The sequence below is a fragment of the Haliotis asinina genome, chromosome 2 (assembly GCF_037392515.1).
Source record: "Haliotis asinina isolate JCU_RB_2024 chromosome 2, JCU_Hal_asi_v2, whole genome shotgun sequence".
NCBI classification, from domain to species: Eukaryota; Metazoa; Mollusca; class Gastropoda; order Lepetellida; family Haliotidae; genus Haliotis; species Haliotis asinina.
Window position 1 is genome coordinate 63,118,112 of NC_090281.1, and position 25,922 is coordinate 63,144,033.

Consider the following 25,922-nt stretch of genomic DNA (forward strand, 5'->3'; position numbering starts at 1 on the left):
CACCCTCAAAGGCAGCCACCTAATCACCCGCACACAAAATCAGCCACCTTACATGCTCTGCCACAGCAACTTCAGAGGTGTTTTCCTGATCTTTTTGATGTTAAACAAATATCATTTTTGTAAGGTTTAATGCCTAATTTCAGACAAATATGTCAGAGAGATATTTTCAGATAGGCATCTTGCCAACACAGTGAATCTGGCCATATTATGCTATCTACGCTCAACACACTGCCAGACTGTAGTGTTTTGTCTCTGGATATTTTGATTAATGCTCTGGTATAAGTCACATGGAAACAACTCCTACACCTACACTCCTTACAAAGTGTTCACAAACTGGGTGACTTCATCTTCTGTTGTTTCAACGGTACTTTAACCCACACCAGTCTGGCATAAAACTGACCAGGCAAAACTGACACCTCAATAACAATAGGTTGCTGAAACACCTCATTAAGTTGTAAGACCTATAAAAATATACAAGGATGTGTTTTAAATCATTAAGGTTGTCAACACCCAAATCACATGCATATCATTGTGGTGGGTTCTGAACATATACTGGACAAAAATAGTTTGAAATTTTTTTTCTGAAAATATGAATAATGATGTATTTATTCATTGACACACTCGTAAAATATCAGTCATAAAAATACCAATATCCCTAACTTATTTTGTCCAGTATATATTATCAACCAGAGCTTTTTCTATTCTTTCATTTCATTTTCTTCTGTTTTTCCTACTTTCAAGTCGAAGTATAGGCAGTCTTTCTTGTGATGATATACCTATATAGAAGGCATAAATACAAACTTAATCATAAACACCTACCTAAAACTATTCAATATGAAACAACACTGATGACTTCTATTACACTTGACTGACCAATATTTGAAAATTTCATTATTAAAAACACCACCATAACAGAAGAAAGGAACAATGACAATGTTATCTGTTGTTCAAGGTATTGAACATTTTCTTTCCACAGAGGTTACTTGTCATATCTTCCTGCAAACCTCTGTTCTAATATGGCTCTTTCATGGTGCGAGTGTTCAAGATTCATGATTGGTTGCCATCTGATTTAGTTGTGCAATCAGTGATGTTTTTTCAAAAGTAATCATTTGTAAGGCCTTGGTAATTTCCGTATACATCAGGAAAACTAGAACCTCTTCCCCAACACAAGGTGCAAATGTTTCTTCCAGACAGAGCACATCCATGAAATGGTGATTAAATGGTGTCTCAATCACCCTCGTTGACAACAAACAAGCTAGCTATTAAACTTGGGTGTCACACAAACACAAGTCGCCAACTAGCTTAGGTCAGTCAAGCTGGATGGAAGTCGATGTATCACACGTTCTGATCGGATAGAGAGAAGGGAGATACTTCTAGTTGTGCTTATTTGCTGCTAGAGGATTTTATGAGAACCAGCAAATAAGGCCATATTAGAATGAAAAATCATCGGTAGATATGACAAGGAACCTCTGTGGGAAGAGAATGAGTATTGAACAACGCTGAAATTTGACAACTTCATTATTAGTTTAACCATTGCTACCATATATCTACTTGCATGTAACTTAGATTTCCAGTCTGTACTATACTGGACAAAATATGTTAAGGATATTGGTGTTTTATGACTGGTACTTTATCAGTATGTCTGTGGATAAATACATCATTATTCATAAGTTCAAAATTTACAAATATCCCTAACTATTTTTGTCCAGTATATATCCAGAAAATCTATATACACGATGACTGACACTTAATCACTGCTTTAAAGGATGTGAATAAAATTGCCATAAATATTTGATCTATATACACTGATTTTCTCTGAAAAAATGGGTGATTGTTATGATGTGTGAACAAATGTTTGTAACAATCTTACGATAAAATGAGCTCTTACAAAAAGAAACCAACAGTTTGTGTGTCAAACGAAAACATCTGACTTGCACAACAATCCAAATACATGTCACAAATACCATAACAATTAACATGCATAAAAATGTCATGTGGTACTTGTTCTAATAAGTGCCCTGAGCACTTGGGATACTCAGATGGCAACAGTGACAACATCACCTAAAATGTTTATTTTCTTGGCCATTCACAAACATTGACCATAGGTGCATTCAGCCTTCAAAATTAACAATGGTCCAATGGAAAACCACTCAAGACCCACAGCCTTTGTTTTCTGCAGGTCCTTATGGCCGACATTTTTTTCACTACCAATAACTATGAGTTTTATTTTTCAGAAAATAATATACTGAGATATATTTTAACCTCGACCAAGTTATCCATATGCATTGCAGGGCTTTATCAGTCACTAGTATTCAATTAAACTCTTCAACTTAGGTGTCACATTTTTTGTTTGCTGCGAATTACCCCCAGAACCCCCAACTTTTCATGGTTTTGAGTCCTCAGGGGCTGCAGCTTTTCAAGGTTAAAGGTAAACAGTGATTATGTTTTGCATTATGTGAACTACCACTGCAAGCTTTCTTGGGATGTATCTTCTGAATCCCACTGCATGTGAAGGTGCTTAAAAGGTTGTGAATGATACACATATTCATAATTTAATGCTCATCTTAATTCTTACTAAAAATGGACAGTTTGGCCACAATAAATTGACTAAAAGATTTTTATTTTAAAAAATTTGAAGCAGGAAGAAATCTGAGCTGTTCACAACCTCTCTGTGTTTCAAAAAACTGATTGATATGAAGTGTGACTTTTTGGTAGCATCAGATTTCCTCAACTTGAGGTAATCATGCACCATATGAAGACTTGTGGTGGGGTGGAGTGTTTGGAAGTAGGCTGGATGGAGATGAAAATCTTTTAATTAATTTACCATGGCCTTACCCCATATCAAAATCAAAAGAAAATTTGCAGTAGTTATCATTTTTCTTTCTGTATTTTTATAGAAAATTAGACAGCTCTAATACCACTTTGTTTAGCAATGACTACTGGATCCTAGTTAGAGAAGAGGATAATGGTTACTTAATTGGGAATATATATGCCTACGTTCACAATTAACCCAAATACATAAAGTCAGGATTCATTGATAGAACACTGTAGGAGTGAGCAACTAAAATAACCCAGCTTATTGATACACAAATTTCCATGTCAACAAAGGACTTCGATAGGAAAATGTGACACTGATTTGAGTAGAAATAGTTTTGATGTTCCTATCTCTTCTTTTTGCTGTTGTTGTTGTTATTGTTCAGGACGGTGCCATTGGTATGTTGTATCCCCAGTGTGCCTGCCAGGAAAGACATCCCCTTGAAGTCCCAATATGCTGATATATGGTAGGCCATGTTGGTGTAGCCGATGATGTATTCACACAGTGAGAAGTAGCTGAAGGCTGCACATGAAACAGAGAGAGTGAACACGGTAAGTTTTTCTCGTATTACTTGGACTGGTACAGGATATGATGACATGAGCCAACTAAGTCAGCAAACCTGGCCACCTGATCCCGTTAGGGACCATTCATAATGAATGGCTAGGTTGGGTGATGATTATTTCAAGGTTGAGTCATCCACTTTGTTGTGGGGAGGTAGGGGGTATCATTCAAATTGTATATGGTTCTCCATTAAAATCATCATCACCAACCCCAGTTGCCATAAATTATGAACTGTCTCTTAGTTGCCTTTTTTGACAAGCACAGATTACTGAAGATCAATTCTAAAATAGATATTCATGGGCCACATCTAAGCAAGTGATGCCAGCTCTCAAATGTTTTAAATCACCAGTTGGTTCCACTCCACTTTTATACTAATTGTGTGAACACAGTCAATCATTAGCAAAAAACCTGCAGTTGCAAATGCCTTGCTTACTCTTACTGAATTCAGAAGTATCCAAAAATGTAATTTTCTGAATAAAATTGATATTTTATACTTATCCTGACTCATGCTTAATTGCTTACCTTCTCTTCCTGGCGAAGGTAGTGGAACATCCCTTGAAGTTCCCTTCTAAAAGAAGCAGACGTAAAATTCACACTCACCCATGTATTACCTCCCTTCCTATGCACATGGTCAGCTGATTGGCCATGATACTTCACTCTCTCCTATAATCGCCTGACACAAGAATACGAGAATTCAGCGTGTCTGTGAGGGGCGGCTGGGGGGGCTTTCACCATGAGTCAGGATAAATATAACATATCAATTCTATTCTGCAAATTACATATTTTCACTTATCCTGACTCATGCTTAATTGCTTACAGATTCTGACGGAAACGGTGGTGGGTCAGACCATGCTGGATTCTGCTGTCTGTTCCAAATTACGTCCACTAAATATGAAATCCTATCTTAGACGCAAATGAGCTGTTTCTTTGCTGAGTTGTAACAAACTTCGTTCGATTAAAGTCTAGAGCATGAATTTGTGACATTCTTGCAGCTATGGCCAGGGCAAGTAAAAATAGCGTCTTTTGAGCCAACATTTCAACTGAAGTCAGAACAAGTGGTTCATACGCATCACTTGTAAGATGTTGGAGTACAATATTTAGGTCCCATGCTGGAGCTCTAAATCTCTGTTGTTGATCTTCCGACTTGAACGAACATAGTAAGGCAAGAAGCTCTTGGTACTTTAGTCAGCCTGGTCTCTGTTCCCATGGTGACGACTGAGCTGAGAGCTGCTAAGTATGTACATAATGTAGAACCTTTCTTACCCTTAGAATGACGTAAATAGCATAAATAATCTGCTATTTGAGGATGAGTCGCCTTGTACGCCGAAAATCCCTTTTTCCTGGCATATGCCTCAAAACGTTTCCACTTGTAGTCATTAAATGTGCGAGTGGATTTCTGTAAGGCTAAGGTGACTGTTTTCGCTGCTCTTGTCAAATATCCTCTGCGTTTCAAACAAGACTTAATATGGCCCATACATAAAGACAAAATACCAATGGTTGGCGTGCATTTGCTTTGTGTGGGGGTGGATGCGAAGATTCTTCCACTCTGGTAATTGTAGTGCTGGCTGTCCTAGCTCTTCTATAAGTGTTGGAAACCAATTTCTCATTGGCCAGTCGGGTGCGACCAAAATCAGTTGTAACCTCTTCGTTTATTTGATTTTCTCAATGATTTTTGGTAACAGTACTGGAGTGGGAAATGCGTCCTTCCCATTGAATGCTCAGAGCGTCTGTTGCCCAGGCTAAGTGATCTGGTACTGGCGACACAAAGGTTGTTGTCTGTTTGTTAAATCTTGTTGCAAATAGGTCTATTTGCAGTGATCTGAAAGCTTGACAGATTAGTTAAAACGCTTCCCGATGCAGCATCCATTCTGCTGGAGAAGGACGAAGAGGATGAGATAGGGCATCTGCCATGACATTGCAGGCTCCTGGTATGTGACATGCTTTTACTTGGAGATTCAAACTGTCGACTAAGTTGATGACTTGAAACGTTAGGTGTAGTAGATATAGTGATCTCGTTGACCCTTGTAAGTTTATGTAAAAAGCTACTGTTGAGTTGTTCGTGTGGATCATTAATAACTTGTCTCTCAATGTTGACGATCAGTGGTGGATGGCATGAATGACCATTTTCAATTCCAGCTGGTTGATGTGAAGAGACTGCTCCTCTTCGTTCCAGACTCCTGGTGCTACCTCGTTTCCCAGATGAGCTACTCATCATTGTGGAGATGCATCTACATAGAGGTGGTTGTTGAATACCAGCTCTAACATATAGGTTTCTGTGCAGACATTCGATCGGCGAGTCCACCATATCAGAAAAGGCTTCTGGCTGTCTGGGAGCGGAATTTGTCCTCTGTTGTTGAGATGAAGATTCAAAAATCGTTGTAAGGGATGCAACTGCATTCTTCCTCTTCTGGTCATATCTTGCGCTGACTTGAGGAACTATAATCTGATTCAATGCAGTGTTGAAAAGAATCCCGAGGAATCTGATATCTTGTTGAGGTTCCAGTTCCGACTTTAGGTAATTTACTAACCAACCCAGTTGTGTTAGTAGCCTGATTGTGAAGTCTAATTGTAGTCTCAATTGACTTTTCCGTTGATGCACTTGTATGCCGTTGTCCAGATAAAAAGCACTGCGTAGCCTCCTGAGGTGCAGATAATTGGCGATGGGTTTGGTTACCCGTGTCAATAGCCATGGGGCCAAAGATATTCCAAACCGTAGGACTGTCCATTGGTAATGCTGGCCGTTGAAAAGGAAGCACAGATATTTCCTGGACTCTCGATGAATCGGGATATATCAGGTATGCATCTTGTAGATCTGTGCTGGGTAGATAGTCTGCTGGTCGGATGAGGAGTCTTAGTTGAGGAACATCTTGAAATGTTCTGGCTTCCGTAGAAACTTTTTGTTTAATTCCTTCATATTGTAAACGAGTCAGAATTTCTCTCTGGAATTCTTCCTCGGGCGTTAGATTCTGTGGCTGTATTACTTCTACGGCTCCCTTCTGCAACAGTGTTGATATAGCATCGGTCAACTTGTCTAGTTGATTGTCTGCGTAGATGATGGGAGTTGGTAGTTTTGTGAGTGGTAGTGTATTTTCCAGCGGAATCTTGTAGCCGTCTCATAGAATATTCATGACATAGTTGTCGTTGAGGATTCCCTAATTTTGCCAGTAGAGTTGAAGACATCCACCCACTTGAGACGGTTGTATGGGAATGGCTGGGGGTGGAAGACTCCAGTCGTTCCGAACATGATCTTCAGCGCTTATTCCCTCCAACGTCTCTAGACGATCTTCCTGACGTCTGAGCTCGTTTATTTCCTCCATAGGGGTGACGAAAAGAAGAAGACGATTTCTCCACTCGATTGTTGAATTTCTTGTCCCTTGCTCTTTGAACCCTGGAGAACTTGGACTTGCTAGTGTAACGCTGATTTGTCTGTTTAATGACAGAAGTCAAAGTGCCGATGGATTTTATCACGATGACTTCCCTTGAATCTTGAGTAACCGATCTTGCTACCTCTTCAATCCTTCCGTCAAACACAGTAGGTGCAGACCATGGGGCTTGATACAAAGACTTTGTGAAGTTCTCACTCCATGACGCGGCAGACAAGAGCCCCTGTCTCCGAAGTAAATTAAAACCAGCAGTAGTAGAGGCTAGATGTTCAGACATAAACTGTTGATCCTTTCTCTGTGTAATAACAGACAGGATCATCCTCCCTTCCTCATTGGCAGGATTGCTGTATTTTGTGATGAGAGTCTCGTTGATGGCTCTAGATCGAGCTAATCCGAAGAAAGTTCGCCTCATAGAAGTGTCAAGTTGCACCTGTCTCTTGTCTTTTACTTTGTAAAATCTGCTGCGAGCTGCATTGATAACTTTATAATCTTTATAATTGATAACTTTGGAATCCTTAGATGGTGAAACAAGGTTTAAGCCATCCATGATCCATGATGTGAGTTCGAAAATTGGGCTTCCTCCGATGACAAATCACGATGGTGTCTAACTTCGTTCTGCCTAGAGTGAAATTTATTCATAGGTTGCCGATGATCCCAACTGTGTGAGTCTAAGTGTGAAGGGGATGATGACTGACTTCTCTGTACTGCGACCCGATGACCGGGACCTGGAACTTCTGGAGTACGTGCATGCACCTCTTCTTCACCATCAGTGCAGGTCTTGATGAATGCTCTCGCTGATTCGCAGTCGACATCATTGACGAGTGCAGTCATCTTTCCTCTTCCAACTGTCGCTCCATAACATTCATCATCTGCGGTGTGAACTGTTGCATGAAGGCATCTGCATCGAATGCATGTGGTGCGTGCATTGACGACAGTGTTGAAGAGTTGTCTACGATGCCTGAGGTTGCAGTTGACATCTGCGATGTCTGTTGTAGATCAAAAGGGTTCTGAGGCGGTGATGATGCCGTCGGTGTCGATCTAGTTGCTGATGTCCGTTGAGTGATGTCTTCACTCAGTATCATCACTGGAGACTCGTCAAATAATTGACGTTCTTCTAAGGGGATGATCTCTTCCCTGAATGATATCTACATCAAAGAGGCATGATTCTGCGATGACTTAGATTGCTTGGGCTGTGACAGCTCTGCCTCAACAGACGGTATCTTCTGAGTCTTGGGAGGGGACTCGCCCGACCCTGGACACAACCTCGGAAATATGGCTGGCATATCCCTGGAATGAATCTCAGCATCAATAATTTAACGGTTACGAGATTTTATTTCACCAGATTTAGACATGGCTAATGTGAGCTGATGTTGCTTATCTCTAGCATGTCTGTGCAGAGACCGTAAATCAAGAATTCTGCTTCAGACAAACTAATACAAAATTTACTATGAGTATGAGCAGAACATAAAGGTTTACACGTGGGGCAAAGTAAATGCGGATCAACCGCTGACAGCCATAACCTGCACTGAAAATACAATTTCATCATCTGAGACTAAGTCTCAGTTGATGAAATACATGTTAGAAAAAGGTACAATAATCACAAATTTGTATAATAATAATATATATACCGTATATTACCATGTATAAGCCAGATATTGAGGACCAAAAAATGTTGTTTCTAGAAGGGGGTCGGCTTATCTATGAGGCACAATTTCTCGAAAGTATTTTTCTGGTCATCAGAGCCCTGTCAGGACGATTTTACAGGTTAGGTTACCCCTGCCAGGAAGTTTATGACGATTACAGCCACTTTGTTATACATCATTAACAAAATACAAATCGAAGAAAACAGTTTTCATCATTTCAAATTATTTTGCCCTTAGATATTATTAAGTTCCGTACCTACCTATTTACGCACGTCAATTTTTAACAAGTTATAATCCTGTCCGGTCCCCATTTGACGTGCCAATCAGATCAGCTGTTTCCTGTCACTTCACATACGGTGATTGCTTCCTGTTGTTTCGATAGGGGCCCCGATTGCTATTGTTTTGTTGTTTGCACAAGCACTTTAAAGAAGTGAGCGATTATTGGAGTAGGGGCATTCATTTGTAACATGTCATTATATCCCCTAGCTGAGACCAGAGACCATATAATAAATCTATTATATGGTCTCTGCTGAGACCCACGATGCGATACCGCTAAGTTTCCCTTCACTCTTTTATATTTTCATTTTGGCGTAATCGGAAAATTATTCTACTACAGATTTCTCAAATATCTATGTCGTCTTTTCCCCAATATCATTGGCTTTCCACTTGGTTACGGGATACAACTGGGACAAATACCTCCGTTTTCGAAATTCCGTACAAATAACATGTGAGGCAGTGATTCGTTTGATGGCAGGTATCGTTCGAAAGCTCTGAACATCAACCTTGCCAAGAGTATTTTCCGATTTGTAAGAAGCAATCTTATTGGATAAAAACTAGTTTCTAATGACGCTTATTTGCCACAGTCTGCCATAAGGATCGTGAATGGTCCAAATCAAACACGTGACCTATGGCAGCCAATCAGAAAACAGCAATGGAGAATGTCCTTTGTAAACCTATACTATAGATTCAGATGAAAGTTTTGAGTAAAATCATGCTATACATACATTACAGACATTAGTGCATGTATCGTGCTAGATTGTGACCTTTGACAAAAATGCTTTTTGCACATTTTTTCTCATTGAACATCATATCCGAGATTCAAGTTTGAGGCGATGAGAGTCGAGATGTCACTTGAAGTATGGCACATAATCGCTGAAAAAAGATGGACGTATTAAGTTATAATGTTCATTTGACAACTTTTACGAGTACTGATGTTGATTGTATTCTTCTGCTTATTCACTTTGATTAATTATCTCCCCGAAACATTGTTACTTTGCTCTTTGACAACTTGATGATATGGACCTGTTGATGATGCACATGTACGAGAATTTTTTTCCAATAAATCAGGGAAAAATAGTTTATAATTCTGTCGGGGTTAATGTACTATTGTGGATACAGAACAGAAAACAAACACAGATTTTTAGAATAATGGTCAGTATAATCTTTATTAGTTATTATTCTCACATTGCATACTTACGTTTTATATCCAAGACTGTACCTGCAAGATGTCTTGTTGTGTAGATTGACCGCGACCATACTTACGTTTTACATCCAAGACTGTAACTGGCAGATGTCTGATGCGGGGGGTCGACTTATGCACAAAACATACCATTTTGACACTGATTTTGGGGATCAAGTTAGGGGTCGGCTTATAAACGGTAATACAGTAAAATACTTTTACAACGTACAAGGGACCACTGAAATTAGTTCATTATATCCGTAGTTCGCTATTCACGAAAATCCATTGAAAGAACAGTAAAACACACTATACTCATGAGTATCAAAAGCTTCTGTCCACATTTCTGATGTGTGTGGGAGGCATATACACAGGCCTTTTGAGGGGATGATGCACTTGTCGTTTTCTATTAAATCGCCAAAGACCTAGTTGCTGTGGAAGTATACAAAACTAGGTCATAAGCGACAGGCTTTATGGCCTCCGGCAATCTGATTGGTTAATAATGCAAACTACAACTACACATGGGTGTAAAAACTGGAGTGTGTTTTGTACACAAATGTGTTAGCCATTGACGTCTAACTTATTGGTCAGATTTCAAAGTGAAACTGGCAATGACACTGATTGAGTTCGCTCAGTTCGTTATTCACACAGTTAATTAGTGTTACCTTCATTATTCACGACTTTTTTTTATCTGATAACATATAGTGATTTATTCGGGACTATCCGTGTTCGTTATAAAAATAGTCTACTGTATAGGTATATAAGCCAAAAACTGCATACAACACAAATTTAGTTAGAAAAACCAAAAGAATGAATGACTTATCGCCCTATACGGGGACCCCGGGTGCCTCCACCCGTCCTCGTCGGGTGATAGGCAATGAGTGAAGTATCATGGCCAATCAGCTGACCATGTGCATAGGAAGGGAGGTAATACATGGGTGAGTGTGAAATTTATGTCTGCTTCATTTAGAAGGGAACTTCAAGGGATTTCAGGTGTTCCACTACCTTCGCCAGGAAGAGGAGATAAGCAATTAAGCATGAGTCAGGTCTAAGGAAAAATTTGTCTTACTTCAGAGTTCATCTGATAAGATGTTCCACTGAAGCTTCTTTACATCATGACAGTGACAGATTTCATATTTGAAATAAAAAATGGAGTTTAATGAGATTCTTTATGTTCAGTCATCAAAACATTTCCTCACTATTGTCAACCTAGTATCAACATTTATTCTCCTGTTCTCTGAATGTCCTTCCTCTGTGGGATAATGAACACTACTACCATGATACAAACCTATGTCATGCATGACCAAATCAGAAACATTGTGAAATTGTTACATCATTTTTGTTTCAAAATAAAACACAAAGTTTGAACTTTATATCTGACAGACTTACATCACATACATAAGTCTGCCATCACTGCGTATCCTGTCTACCCAAGAGAACGGAGACGGAAACGGAAACGGAAACAGAAACATGGGAAAGAAGTAAAAAGCTAAGACTGACAAACACAATATCTGTTACTTTATGCTTTGTACAATCCTGTGTCATATGTGACCAAATCAAAAGAGCATTATAAAATTGTTACGCAATTATTTGTTTCAAAATAAAACACATATTTTTAATATAAGACACACAGCTATTTTTGATGACATATGATTCGGTCACATGACAATGCTCAATAACTAATCACCCACTTGCAGAAGAAAAACTTTGGTTGCTGTTTTAAAATTTGATCTTGACCTTGGCCCTAACTATCCTCTTAACCTTTCCTACTGTCTCTATTCTGAACACAAACTATATATCACCTTGATCTACTTACCTGTTGGCTGACAATACAGACGATGAAGGGCGAAAAAGTACAGCAAGCCCATCGTAGAAAGGAAGTTCAGAGCAAACATGATCTTCTTCAGCTTGTAGGAGATTTCCTCCTGAAAACAAACAGACGTGTGTCATCAGTGAGCAGTGGCAATGGCTAAAACCCCTGTTAATACCTCTGGTCTGACACCAGCTACCTTGCAGTAGGACATACTCCCAATGATCAAAAATATACCACTCACATTATGTTATGTTCATGATACAACGGGAACAGTTTGATCACAATTCCCTATGGTTGTGTTCAACATGGCAAAAGGGATCATGCATAACTTATGGGGTGGGGAGAAGCATTATACAATGTGAATGACTCCCCTAAAACTTATGTACAAAATAAGTGTAAAATGAATGCCCTTCTTCCCCATACTATTTAAGCATAACTTTCTAATATTCTTATCGGTATGTACAAAACTGATGACTCCCCAGGACATGTGCACAAAATTGATGACACCCCCACCTCCCCCATAATATTTTAAGCATAATTTTTATATATTGCAAGTGATATGTACAAAATTAATGACCCCTGGTACAAAATTGATTACCTCCCCTACCTCCACAAAACAAAATCAGTGACACCCCCTGAAAATCATTATTATACCCATAAATTATGAACAGTCCCTAAGGACAAGTAACTTGAAATGAAATAAAATACCTTTACATTACTGAAATACAGTACCCACTTTGACGAAGCACAATTAAGACTCACAATAGTTTATCAGACACTTCTTTGAGGGAAATCAAAAGGGGACGGCACCCACCCACCAGTTCACTCAGTATCAACTCACATCATCAGAAAACTTCTCTGAGGTCCTCGTCCACCTGAATATGATTGTGTTCAAGAGCATGTAGCACAAGGAAGCTGTCATGAACACTACAAACAACTTCTCATGAATGGCTGCAAAAACATAAAATTTATCAGAATCATACTTTTGGGAGATAATTACTTTTCAACATGCAATGTATTAATTAAATCAAATGACTGACTACCTCTCATACTCTCAATGAGCCAGTGAAAACGTTATACATATAACTGATGAAGTTACATATTAAATATTTAAACAGGTAGCTCGTTTTTCAATATCAAGAAAAGAATGCATTACGTTTGAAAATTATTTGAAAACAATTTCACAGTGAAACTGATGATTCTGAAATTAACTGACAAACATGAAAACATGACACAACAATGTTCAGGAATTCATGTGATAATATAATTCTAGTGGTAATGGTAAGAGTAGTAATCATACAGAAAGTTTCAGAAAACAAAACAAAAGTGACCTCGATACTGGTGAAACTTACGATAGTTATCTCTGTTGGAGATATACGTTACCCCAACAAGTGTTGAGTTTTCTATAAAGTTCAGCCAGTAATTGAGTCGTATAAGTTTGAGGAACAGTCCCCGGTACTCTTTACTGACAACGTTTGAGAGGTTCTTGTACATGTTGTAGTATATAACGGCCACTGCAAAGCGTGGTGTGGAGTGGAGGGCAACACATATCCTCCACAAGTAACTCTGGGGGGTGATGCCTGTCACAGCACTAATGGATGGGATGAAATTGGTTACCTGAAATTGAAAAGAAAATACATATTTTGATGACGGCATGGCTACTTCACTTAGCTATTTAAGAAAAACAATCATAACCTGTTTGTATGTCCACTAATCAACTTCATAACCAACTTAAAAACCCTCAAAATGTCCCTTCCTAATCTTGGATTTATTACAGATTCATTGCGAACATGGTACACTGCCTAGTCTTTGGGCTGAAGGACTGAGTAAGATGGATGTTAGCATCACTTAGTAGAACTTGTTAAGGAAAGGAAGTGCCAATGGTGGAGCTGGGAGATTTACTACAGTGAAGCCCGGAACAGTGGGGTGCTGTCATAACCAAGCATCACAATAAAAGTATTTCTCTTCTTAGTCCTGAGACAATCTAACACAGACTAAAGACAGATACAGCACAATCAAGATGCATTAGAGGAATGTAAAGCATGTCTTTAACTTGCAAATGAAAGGGGTGCTGATCCCTTTATCAGTCTGAGAGGGATTAATCACTTGTCATTGCCATAGACCCAGGTTCAATTCTTCACATGGGCACAATGTGCGAAGCCTTTTTCTTGTGTCTCCAATGTGATATTATTAGAATACTGCTAATAGCAGTGTAAAACCATCCAAATTCACTAACTTTTATCCGGAGTTCACAGATAGTGTCTGACCCTCAGACAAATCTACCAGATTTGTTGATGGAGTCAACCACCCGCCAGCCCCAGTGTTCCGCTGCATTTCACAATGACTTTGACTGAAGTTGTTAATTGTGACACACTGTTTATAAATTTTATGTTTGTTAATAACTTCAATGCCAATTACAAGACATGTAAAATCTGAAATATTTGTTTAGTGTATATTCTATGAGTCCTGTGAATTTTCAGTGAGTCAGACAGACATCTGAAACTGACAGGACCCAATGTCCTGTTACTTCAAAACACCATTCATGAACAATTTCTATCTGGGAGAGGTGTACCATTATTGTGAGACTTTGGTACAATTTGTATCCTTCTAATATCCATGGGTGGGATTGATATCCCAGGACGCTACTTTTATTTCATGAGCTCATTCTGGTGTTGAATCATAACATTTTATTGTATGTTGTCACATTTCATGTAGGAAAGGTTAGAAAGCAACATATGTCATATTTGGGATTCCACTTTCTTAGTGAAGTACAAATTCTAGTACTTTTTTCGGTTGAGTCCCATCCGGGATTCGAACCCGCACCCTCAGAGTCAGGCACCTAATCGCCAGCACACAAAGTCAGCCGCCTAGCCCGCTCAGCCACCGCGACTTCCACAAAATGAAAGTCGGACAACTGGTAGTCTAGACTGCGTACTTTGTGTACCCCTCTGATGAGTGTAAATTGGCACGGCTCCCACAGCCGAAAGCTATGATTACACGATGCCATTTAGAAAGTGGTCAAATGCAACATATGTCATATTTGCGATTTCACTTTCTTAGTGGAAGTCGTGGTGGCTCAGCGGGCTAGGCGGCTGACTTTGCGTGCAGGCGATTAGGTGCCTGACTCTGAGGGTGCGGGTTCGAATCCCGGATGGGACTCAACCGAAAAAAGTACTAGAATTTGTACTTTACTAAGAAAGTGAAATCCCAAATATGACATATGTTGCATTTGACCACTTTCTAAATGGCATCGTGTAATCAAGGTTAGAAAGCATAGCGGAGAAACATATAAGCCTGAAGTTATTGTGCAGACTCTGCTATTTATAGCAAAGCAGGAAATGCTAGAAAATGAGCAAGGGCATGTTGACCCAAGGTAAGTAGGGTGTATTACTTTATGGTATAACAGTTTGATATTAGGTAACAAGAAACTGTCTGCCAGAATTAAGTAATACTCAGTCTGTTTTCAAATACTATCATCCTACTTTGAACAAAGAGATTGTGTTTACTAACAACAAGAAAATTACATGTGTATCATGTCGTAACATTTACTTATCATTATGCTTTACATTTAAAACATTTAGATGAATCATAAACATTTATAAGCAAGTCAAGACTTTACGCTCACATAACCAGTAGCTTAATTCCAGCAAAACAACAGCTTGTAACAATGTTAGTTGGGGTTTTTTCACGATGGGCTCAAGTTACCCTTACATCACATATAGCATGTGTTTAATGTTGGACACCACTCTGGGCGTCTACCGTGACATTTGATTTACCTGTGCAGGTGAAGTGAATGCAGGGCAGTCATAAAGATAGGGAGTTCATAGATCTTGATGGACTCCAAACTGGTTTAATGTTATGATTTATTGCTACAGGCAAAACAGACATTGTGGGCTTCAACCTATGCCTTCGAGACACACTGACAACCAACTGAAGACAATCAACTGAGTCACTGTGCATGACGAACCAATCTTTTGACCATCCTGAGATGCTTGGGTCCAGTACCTAATCAGCATGTATCATGGAAGCGCAGGATATCAACTGGTCTGTTTTCAGAGATATCTGTTTACATGAACAAGAACATCTTAAACTGTGCTCCAAAATTCAGTACATATTTGCACAACTGTAAGTAGAGTTCCTGTCTGAAACAAGAATATCTAATGTTCACAAACCTGATTTGAATAATTGTTTTCAAAGAGACTGTCTGCCTAACACAGAAACAGATTTTACATTTTAAAGTATATAAACATAAGAGGATAGTCAGACAACTTTTTGCAAAATTTTTTAGTTGGTAATATTTTGAACAAACGACATACAATATTTGATACAGTATCTGATACCAGAGTAAAACAATCAAAAATACAAACACATTTTGATTGTTCTGCCTACCTTAAATGATACAACATGCACATCAGCATATTCTCCATTCTTACAAATAACATGTTGGAGCACATCATCAGCAGTATCATAATGGTTCAACATTACTTCAACCCTTCAGAAACAGTAACAATGACATCCAAATCTGCCCATATAGTATCATTTCAAAAAGAAAATTTACATTGTTTCCCAGAATAAAGGCCATTTGGTAAAGTGATTGGTATTCAGGTGGACGGCTGCCTGGAGTTCAAGAGAGGACGGTATTGACCAGTCTGGGAAATGTGTGTGAAAGCAAAGGTGTGTTGGCAATAAATGATTCAATGTTTCTAGCCCTAGATGTTCAACCAATAACAGCCCTCAGTGGCTTCTTCTTGACCTGGTTAAACCGACAGGATCATTACAACATCACTTTCACTAAGGGTTTTTTGAGGGGTTCTTCTGAAACTATATCAGAAAAGGAAAAGAAGGAATGTTTTACTAAATGTTTTGTCATTAGGAAATACCAGAAGAATTTCATAAAAGATGTGAGGTGGAATTTTGAAGCATGAGAAATGAGAAATTATGAATTTCTTTACACTTGCTTCTAAAGTACATCATGTCATGTAAGATGTGAGAGGATAGAAGAATGATAATGTGCGCTAAGATGGTGTTAAAATGACATTAAGACTTATCTCACTTAAATAGCAAAGAACTATTTGCTGTATCAAGACTTGAAAATGAGCCGAATGAGATAACATGTCACAGTTAAGATGATACAGTTTAAACTGTAATACAGAATATGGACTAAGTATGCTGGCTTGAAGGCAAGGTAATAAAAACTTTCAAGGATAAGCATGATGAGAAAGACTATCCAACTATCACAACAGTCCCAAAGAAGAAGGAAGCACTGAGGTTCACCACATCTGCTATGGCACAAAACATCATGCCTACTGCACTTGATGCGGAAACTACTCAACCTGATGCATCATCAACACCTGGCTCACTCACAAAATATGTCAGACAGATGTACTTCTCATGAATAATCTTCTACAATGAAATTATTTCCATTCATCAACAAATTCACAGCACTTTGGCTGTGCATAAACCATGTTAACATGAGACAAACCAGACAGATGTTACTGAAAGTTGATCCATACTTTGCATAAAAGAAGCTGAACCTTTACAAGGGAACACAACACTGGAAGATGCTACCTCATAATGTATAATCAGATATTTTTCATGTCATATATAAATACCTGATATTTAGTTTGATAATACAAATACTATCCCTCAGCAAACATTAGCAACCCAGAAGCAAACATCCCATTTTACATTTCTACAACACAGTCTGGTTTCAAACTCCTGAGAACATGACTAATAGATTGACTATCATAATCCAGGGTTTGACACATTATGTTGACGCATGTTTTTCAAATAATATCGATAGAGACATGATAGAAAGTGAATGTTTCTTTACCTACATCACGTACATTGAATGCCTAAAATGACAATAAGAAATCACAATGTCCTAATATTCAATTTCAGTACTGAAATACAAATGCTACTGGTCAGTCTAATGTTCTAAATCATGTTAACACATATATGTATATACACACTATTCACTGAAGAGCCTAACAAATAACAAATGTACACACATACTAAGGATTTACTAGCCACAAAAATGTGAGAAGAAAATATATATGTTCAGTATGTGTGACCTAGACAAGCAGGGAAATGGTGCAAATCCAATCCTCCATCAACGCTTTCTACCCAATTCCCAACACCACTAAGCAAGGTAAATGTGCCCCACATTGAGATGAATGTGAATCTGAAGAGCATCCCGTGCCTGGGTGCTTCTACTTCAGACATATTACACACTGACTATGTTCATGTACAGACTGATTGCCAGATTACTCCACACACGCTTGGAAGGTGTGATAACTGGAAGTATGAGAATAGCACCATTCCTGCTGGAAATAGATGCAACAGTCATTTCTTTATCACAAAATGACAAGTGATATCCCTGGTGTTCGTAGGGAAAACTGATTAACTGGGTTCACAAAAGTTCTCTTTTTGAAAAACTTGTTGACCAGGGAAACATAATAATAATGATTACACATTGCCATTTATGAATGAATTTACTAAGAAAGTGAAATCCCAAATATGACATATGTTGCATACTAATAATAGTTGGTACCACCTATATTGGTGGCTTAAAATTGTACTTGCATTAGATCAGTCTGCCATGGCATTACAGTATATTTTCAACCAATTGTTAGGTTATTTTGGAGGACTTTGGAGGACAAGTAAATGTCCTAGGACATGAATTGATCTGAATCCCTGTACACATATAAAAAAGAAGGTGATGTCATAACAGTCCCTCTCTATAGTCACAAGTGATGTAAAATGTAAGTGGGTATGGTGGCCTTTTCTTGCAAGTCAAAACATTAACAGTAAGATCTGTTGAAAATAATGTCAAGTTACACATCCAGATAAACAAGTTCAAAACTGTTTGGCATAGACTGCTATGTACTGGAATTTGACTAGACAATCCATAAAATGAGACTATCACTTTGGATTGAACATGTGTTTGTTTTTAAGACCGCATCACCATGCACATACACAAGACTGCCACGCTACTTCAGTTTGACCACTAACACAACAGATGTGATGGAAACGTTAATAGCAAAACATTTATTAAAACTCAAAAAACACAATTACATGATATTTTACAATTAATATGGAACCTCACTATCATATTACCTTCTATTATAAGAATATTTTAACTCATATTACCTAGTACATTCCAAGCCAGAAACAAGCAATATCAGAAAGCCTTGTAAAAATACATCCCTATTTATAGGAAATATAAAACAAAACATTACTATATATAATATTAAGATTTGCCCACCTGTTAAACAACATATTTGTTTCAGTTTACACTACATGAGAAATCCTGTAAATTTGAAGCACTTCCCAAAGACCTCGAATCACACCTTAAACGCTTTTATGCGGAATCTCGAAAGATAGTGTTCAGTTTCAGGTGAAATTTAGAGACTATCAATTCGGTCTAACAAGCATCTAATGTTCAAATGAAGTATGTTTATCTCTTAAACAATTACCAAAAATTGCCATATGCTATAATAAATAGCACATGTCTACAGTGGTTCCAGAAGAATTTCTATCATGAGCTAATAGGATGTATGAAAACACCCAGAATTCAAAATGCTATTCATTTTTTCTTCCAACCAGTTTGTTGTTGAACTTTGCACTATACAATATCACGGCTATAAAACAGTAAAATCTTTGAATGGCTACACATAAGAGCAAGAATTTATTAATGTCAACTTATTTATTTTAAATCAAGAAAATGAAGAAGCTTACATCCACAATTCTTGACTGTAGCCAGTCTGGGTGTCAGTGAGTGCGAAAGTATGGTTTTACACTGCTATTAGCAACATTTCAGCAATATCAAGGACAGGGACACCAGAAATGAGTTTCCCTTGAGGGAAATTGAACACCTGGACCTTCAGTGTGACATTACTGACAAGCCAATACTTTAACCACTAGACTACCCTAACAAGACATTCAGCATCCCATCCAACACCTTTACGGCTTTAGTTCTAGACCAGTCTGGAAGTGATCTTTACAGCCCTGCCACCCACCCACCTTACAATCAACATGATTGAAGACTGAAAATGTAGAGACAATAGATGATTAAATTGGAAAAGAAATTGGTCTGAATCTGTTCTGAAAAGTGTTTCACTGACATTTTGTTCACTCTCCTTGAAATCTCAGATTATAAATTTAACTTTTCTCTTTTTGATAAGCACTTTTGTCACAATTTCTAAGCATCCATAGTCCTTAAAAATAGGTACAACTGATGTCAAAGGCAAACAAAATGCCATCATACAACAAGCCCTGTAGGACATGATAAGCAACATGCTTGTCATAAGTGGGAACTAAGAATATGTGCTTGAAGGTGACTGTGTGTTATCATATTGTCTGCTTGAGACACTGCAACATAAAACTGCAGCTGTAGCCTTTAGTCCAAAGCTGGAATTCTGTTTGTTTACCACGCTCACTGTAGTAAATACAAAAGCATTAATTTCTGCTGATGCTAATAAGCAGGTTCAGGCTAATCATCACCTAAGTATTTGGAGGTGACTGCATCACCAACAACTCAACCGGGTATGATTTACTAAGACTTGATTACTAACAGGCCAGCGTGACACGGCTGGAATATGCTGACTTCTGTCTCGAACAACATTCACTAACAGTGTCAATAAGGAGTCTGAATATAGATGCATGGTCTTCAATCAAATATCGTGTTAACTACACTGGGTTCTGCTTTCAGTAAACCAGGTTATACGGCACACGAAAAATTGATCAGGCCCTGCCAAACTCAGGCAAGAAATTCTGACTCATCATATCCTTAACCAGCAAGCATGGCGAACATTGGGGAAACATCTGTCCATATACACATCTGTCCTTTGTACACAGAATGCATAAAGTTGCATATAACTAGGCACCTGGATCTATAATCAGATTGGATTTGTGAAGCCTAGAATATACTCATGAATCTGATGATTAGTGAAATCACAATTTCCCTTTAAGGACCGCATGGTATTACCGATTTATATCACAATACCATTATTAAACATTTGGTTGGTTTGTTGTTTAACACCGCAATCACCAATATTCCAGCTACATTGTGGTGGTCTGGACCAGACAATCCATTGATCAACAGAATGAGCATCAATTTACACTATGGTGATGTGATGACACGTCAACCAAATCAGCAAACGTGACCACCCAATCACGTTAGTCACCTCTTATGACAACCATAGTTCACCGAAGACCATTTCTAACTCAAATCGTCACGAGCCCCTTATTAAGCATATGAACTGCAATATTTCTTCTGTTTCCTGTACATTGGATGATAAATAGTTATTTGCATCATTCATCGTGAAACCTCTAAGAAATTCTTCCACAAATGATGTTTCCCTTCATAACTGATAACAAACCAACAAAAACTGAAGTGATTTTCCCCTCTCATGTTACTTCCCCTGTATCCATGACAACAAAATGACTGATCATGACCAGTAACATTTACCTTAGTGTATAGAATAGGGTGAGCATGTACAATCAATATCCCTCACATGATCTCCCAAAATAATTCAATATGTATGACAATACAGATACCTGTTTTGCAACACATTACAATGATACTCCATATACCATAGATTTTATCATGACTACCTGTATATTCTGATTTGAAATAAATTGTTTAGTCAACATACCATGAGTACGGCAAGGACTATTTCAAGAGAAATACACATATGTATCATTTGTAAGCAGAAGTGAGTAAGAGAGCTGTGACGATATATCACAGCATTGATAATTGTGATACTTCATCAATACATAAATGGGGTTTTTTATCATGATACGTACCGTGTCCTAACAATTGTTAATCTTCATCAGAAATTGACAGTTATGTCAAAATTTACACTGTTACTTGATATGAAATATAATTCCTTCAAATAAAATAACTATAGACAGCATATTGTGATGTGCATTGAATCCCATCATACTGTTCCAAGATATTGCGATACATGTCATATTGTGAATTTTGTGTATCATCACACCTCTAGTGAGTAAGTTGGGATATATGCTGCTTGTACCGTAATACAGCAATATCACCTAGGAGGAATACCAAAACTGGACTTCACACATTGTACCCATGTGGAGAATCAAAATTGAGCCTTCAGTGTGATCAGCAAAGGTTTAAACCACTTTAAGTAAGCAGGAAGTAAACATGACTTGCCAAGTCTGTTGAATATGATAAAGGTGACATTATAATACAGTGGATAAGGCAAATATGTCTTGACTGTTGCTGATAAACAAATCTAAATATTTATTTGTCACAATTCTAACTCAATATTACTATGAACAGGATCAACAAGAGAAGACAACTCTTGCATGAGAACTACTACAGTTAATCTTGTCAACAAATAAATAATTGAAAAACCATTAGTGTCAGTGCGTTATGAGAGTTCCACAAAATATGAGTCAATACCTTTGCGTGAGCACAATGATTTCAGTAGTATGGATAGTCTGTGACCATGCAGTAGGCATCGATTGATTTCACTCAGCATCGATATTGATTGTACTATTGTATGTAAATGTATCTCTGTGTGTAATATTGAAGCAAGTATTTTTGCAAATGATCCAATTGTTCTCATACTGGCACCAAATCAATATTATCCCCCATTTCCAAATATAACGCAATGAGCAGCTTACTTCACTAATTTCAGCATGTAATTCCCAATACCATTCTCCAAACCTAGCCAAAAGTCCAAAGCTTGGATCACGCCACATTCTACTGGCACTCATAATCTCAGTCAAACACTGTGATTCTAATCAAGAACTAAGTACAGTCAAGTACAGGTCTCCCAAAGAAAACTTTCCCATTGTGCAGAAAAATGCAGAAAAGTCCACATTAATCATGGAAATAGCAACATAAACATATTATCTCACTAATGAAACAGTGAAAGCAACAACAACAGAATATGAAACTGTGGACACTGACCGCTACTGCGCATGAACACTACAACACGCACTTCTGTCATATTTCAAAGCAACCATGAGTTGCCCAATGCAAAAAAAGTATATGATATGCTGAAATAATTACTGTCATTGAGTGTCAGTCATTTCATATGAATGGAAAGTAAACTAAACAAATGTGCACACAAGTATAATAATGATGATAAATGCCAAATAACAAAACAGAAATACTTTAAAAAGGAATGTAACTTATGTTAAAAGTGGAAAAAAGCAACATTTGGTCGAAACTTCCTTTTCCATGTTTTTCAGCACAGCTGGAACATTTTCTTTGGTAGGCCTGAAGTAGTTTCAAAGTTTAGAAATACTCCCACAGGAAAAAAGGATATGGTTTTACCTACTAATACAGAGGCTGCATCTATATTAAACAGATTACCTATATCTAGCCTTATTTGACAGGATATGTTAGTCTACATTCCGAAAATCAGAATCACAAACTTCACTATTCATGTTACTCATTAACAATTAATTATACATTTTTGTACAGGTACCTGATATTTATTTCACTGAGCAATTGACACTAAAGAACCTTTCACCAAAAGTACCTGTCAAAGGCACTTGGTTTGAAATCGCTGTGAAGTACCTGGGTGAGCCATTAAAACCCACATATCAATCTATTACTGGAACAGTTGTGGAAGGTTTACTAATACTACAGTCTTTTTATACTCCAAGTATTTGATAACACTGTACTGAAACATAAACTGGAAATAGCTTAAGATTTAACTTAATTCCTTGAATAAGCTTCTACGGTATTTAACAGTCTTTGCAGATAATTTTTTTTCAACAACAGGATTACAAAACATTTTGTTATCAAACACCCAAACACATTTAACATCTCATGAAAACAATTTCTCAAGCCAAGCACTTACATGGAAATTTAACTGGAAATAATATGTTATTTTTAATCAGCGTATACAACTTGCTAAAGCATTTTTGAATGGATTTATCCATAAATTGAACTTTCAAATGTATGATATTTTTTGTGAGTGATTCCTGATCTGACATACGTAAAATACATACATTATAAAATTCTGAAGACTATGAAATCACAAGGAATGCAAATAAGTGTTTGGGTATATTATAATACTGTGTCACTTCTTGACATAGGGTCTGCTTAATCTAGGATCTGGAACAAAGCACATGATCAATACTTGCCATAATAAAGCTAATTAAGACAATAGGAATTAACTCTATTGGCAATTAGCATCTACACAATCAAGGCCCCACCAACTGATGGTCTGGTTACATATTATACAAGAAAGGACAACAGGTGGATGGATAGTTTGACCTTATTTTTGTTTCACAGTCTGCATAAACAGTACGTTTAGATGTTTTTATTCTGACACTAGACATCCTATTTCATTAGTATTTGTAAATATGTTACAAGGTTTTTACTTCATTTTGTGTCTATATTCTATTAATAGTTGAGAGATGGTGGATTATGCAGTTCTGTAAAGCAGGCACCAAAAATGAAAAACCTAACAAAATTCACATTAGTGTGGTAGCATTATTCTCTAACATGTAATACAAATGGATGGTCTCGGACTGGCTACATTTATTGTACAGATATCAAATGATTTGAGTAAAACATGGATGTATTTCATAAGTTTCTTACAATCTGCAAAGTTTCATGTTTCAACATCTGTCTTCCCTCACATGACAACAAACAAAAAATAAATAGACATAATATTAAACTTTCAGTTAGGAAACGTGTGGTAAACTTGGTGATTTATAACTTATGTAAGCATAGAATAATATAAGGGTCATTTAAGTTTACAGCATTATCTGACAGATAATTTCACCTTGACAACAATGTGGTCCAATTACCATAATTACTGAAAAAAATATTCATCAAACACTGAACGGAAAACTTGATCCACGACCTGCGCCAGGAACAATTTCTGGACCTAATCCCATTGCTAGAACTAAAATCTCAATATCGATACAACATTTGTGGCCAAATGCTTTTTGTCTAACAAAGCTTCCCCACGGAATATATCGGACAGTTTTCTCTCATGATATTACATGAATATATCTTTAAAACGTTTTAAAGAATTATCAATTTAGTTTAATGATGTTTATGCAAAAGTAGGGGTCGAAATAATAATATGCTCAGGTTTTACATTTAAAAAATCACAGCATGCTATTTGTTAACTTTGACGTTTGTTTACAAACACAACACAGGGTTCAAGAAAGTGTGAATAATGTGTGAAAAGGAAATGACTAAAATCTTCCACAGTCCCTCAAATGGCCACTACTTACATTACACTGTGTGTCGTTGACATCGTCGAAGCGGAACAGAAATGCTGTCACGAAACAGAAAAGGAGGGCAAACGCTGGCAGCGAGACGGTAACCACAGCAAATTTCAAGATTGGAATGTGCAAATAAACCTTTTCTATCGTTCCTTCCAGCGGTTTACCCATGGTGTCTATCCACCTACAGCTCTCGTTCACGAAAATCACTTTCAGTTAAGTTTATCCTCGTTCAATCACGCCTTGGTGTTGTTCGCGTTTGGTTGACAGAGGCAACCGGAAGTGGTGGCCGAAGGTGTGGTCACGGTTTCGTTAAAAAACTCGAGCACGGTTCAGATTACGAATCTGGATTGGTATATCTCGGGCTAGTGCACATTTATGCATTGGCGACATCAGTCACAGGACGTCTATGTTCCTGCAGAGATAAATACTGCCGTGTCTATTCTTCTCAGTCAACCCCAGTTGGTTAACTATCAGACAATGCAACAGCTGTTTCTGCAATGGAAGGTTACACTGTGCACAGTGTACAGAATCTATGCTGTGGAGTATATTGTGACCAGCGTTACCGTCTATATTACCATGAAGTGCCAAGTTTGCATAATCACTTACAATCAAAACTATTTGTATATTAAAACTATGAAACACCAGTTTGATATTAATTAAAATCCCCACTAGATTTAATTATTTATTTGGCAAAATATGTTTATACCAGGTCTTTGGGAATAGGCCAATGCATAAATACGATGACCTTATTCACAGCTGAGTACCATTGAAAACAAAACATATTTTAAACACAATCAATACAATTAAGCACATCGTTCAATATTCCGCTTAAGTACGTTATAAAAATAAAATTATTGATTTTCCTATAAATAGAACGGGAGGGGGACCGTCATAATTTTTCTCTGCATCTACTGGTGGATTAAAGTCAAACATTCAGTGGAGAATCAAGAAGAGTAATATTTATATTGCATACAAGGTGATTATAGCAATTATCTATGATGCTAACATTCACTTC

General features: G+C 37.6%; 1 protein-coding gene across 2 annotated transcripts; it reads right to left on the minus strand.

The window, feature by feature from the left end:
• Positions 1-714: 714 nt before the first annotated feature.
• Positions 715-25,207, minus strand: LOC137274128 (post-GPI attachment to proteins factor 2-like). Of its 2 annotated transcripts, XM_067807140.1 has the most exons (6): positions 24,914-25,188; positions 13,024-13,288; positions 12,513-12,622; positions 11,675-11,783; positions 11,248-11,284; positions 715-3,337 (listed from the first exon to the last, which is right to left on the minus strand). In XM_067807140.1, exons 1-6 carry the CDS (start codon positions 25,073-25,075, stop codon positions 3,313-3,315), a joined length of 708 nt encoding a protein of 235 aa, XP_067663241.1. In that variant the 5' UTR covers positions 25,076-25,188; the 3' UTR covers positions 715-3,312. The 2 variants fall into 2 exon arrangements, with proteins under 2 accessions (XP_067663241.1, XP_067663240.1); XM_067807139.1 differs by lacking the exon at positions 11,248-11,284 and having other exon boundaries at positions 24,914-25,207.
• Between the last annotated feature and the right edge of the window lie 715 nt (positions 25,208-25,922).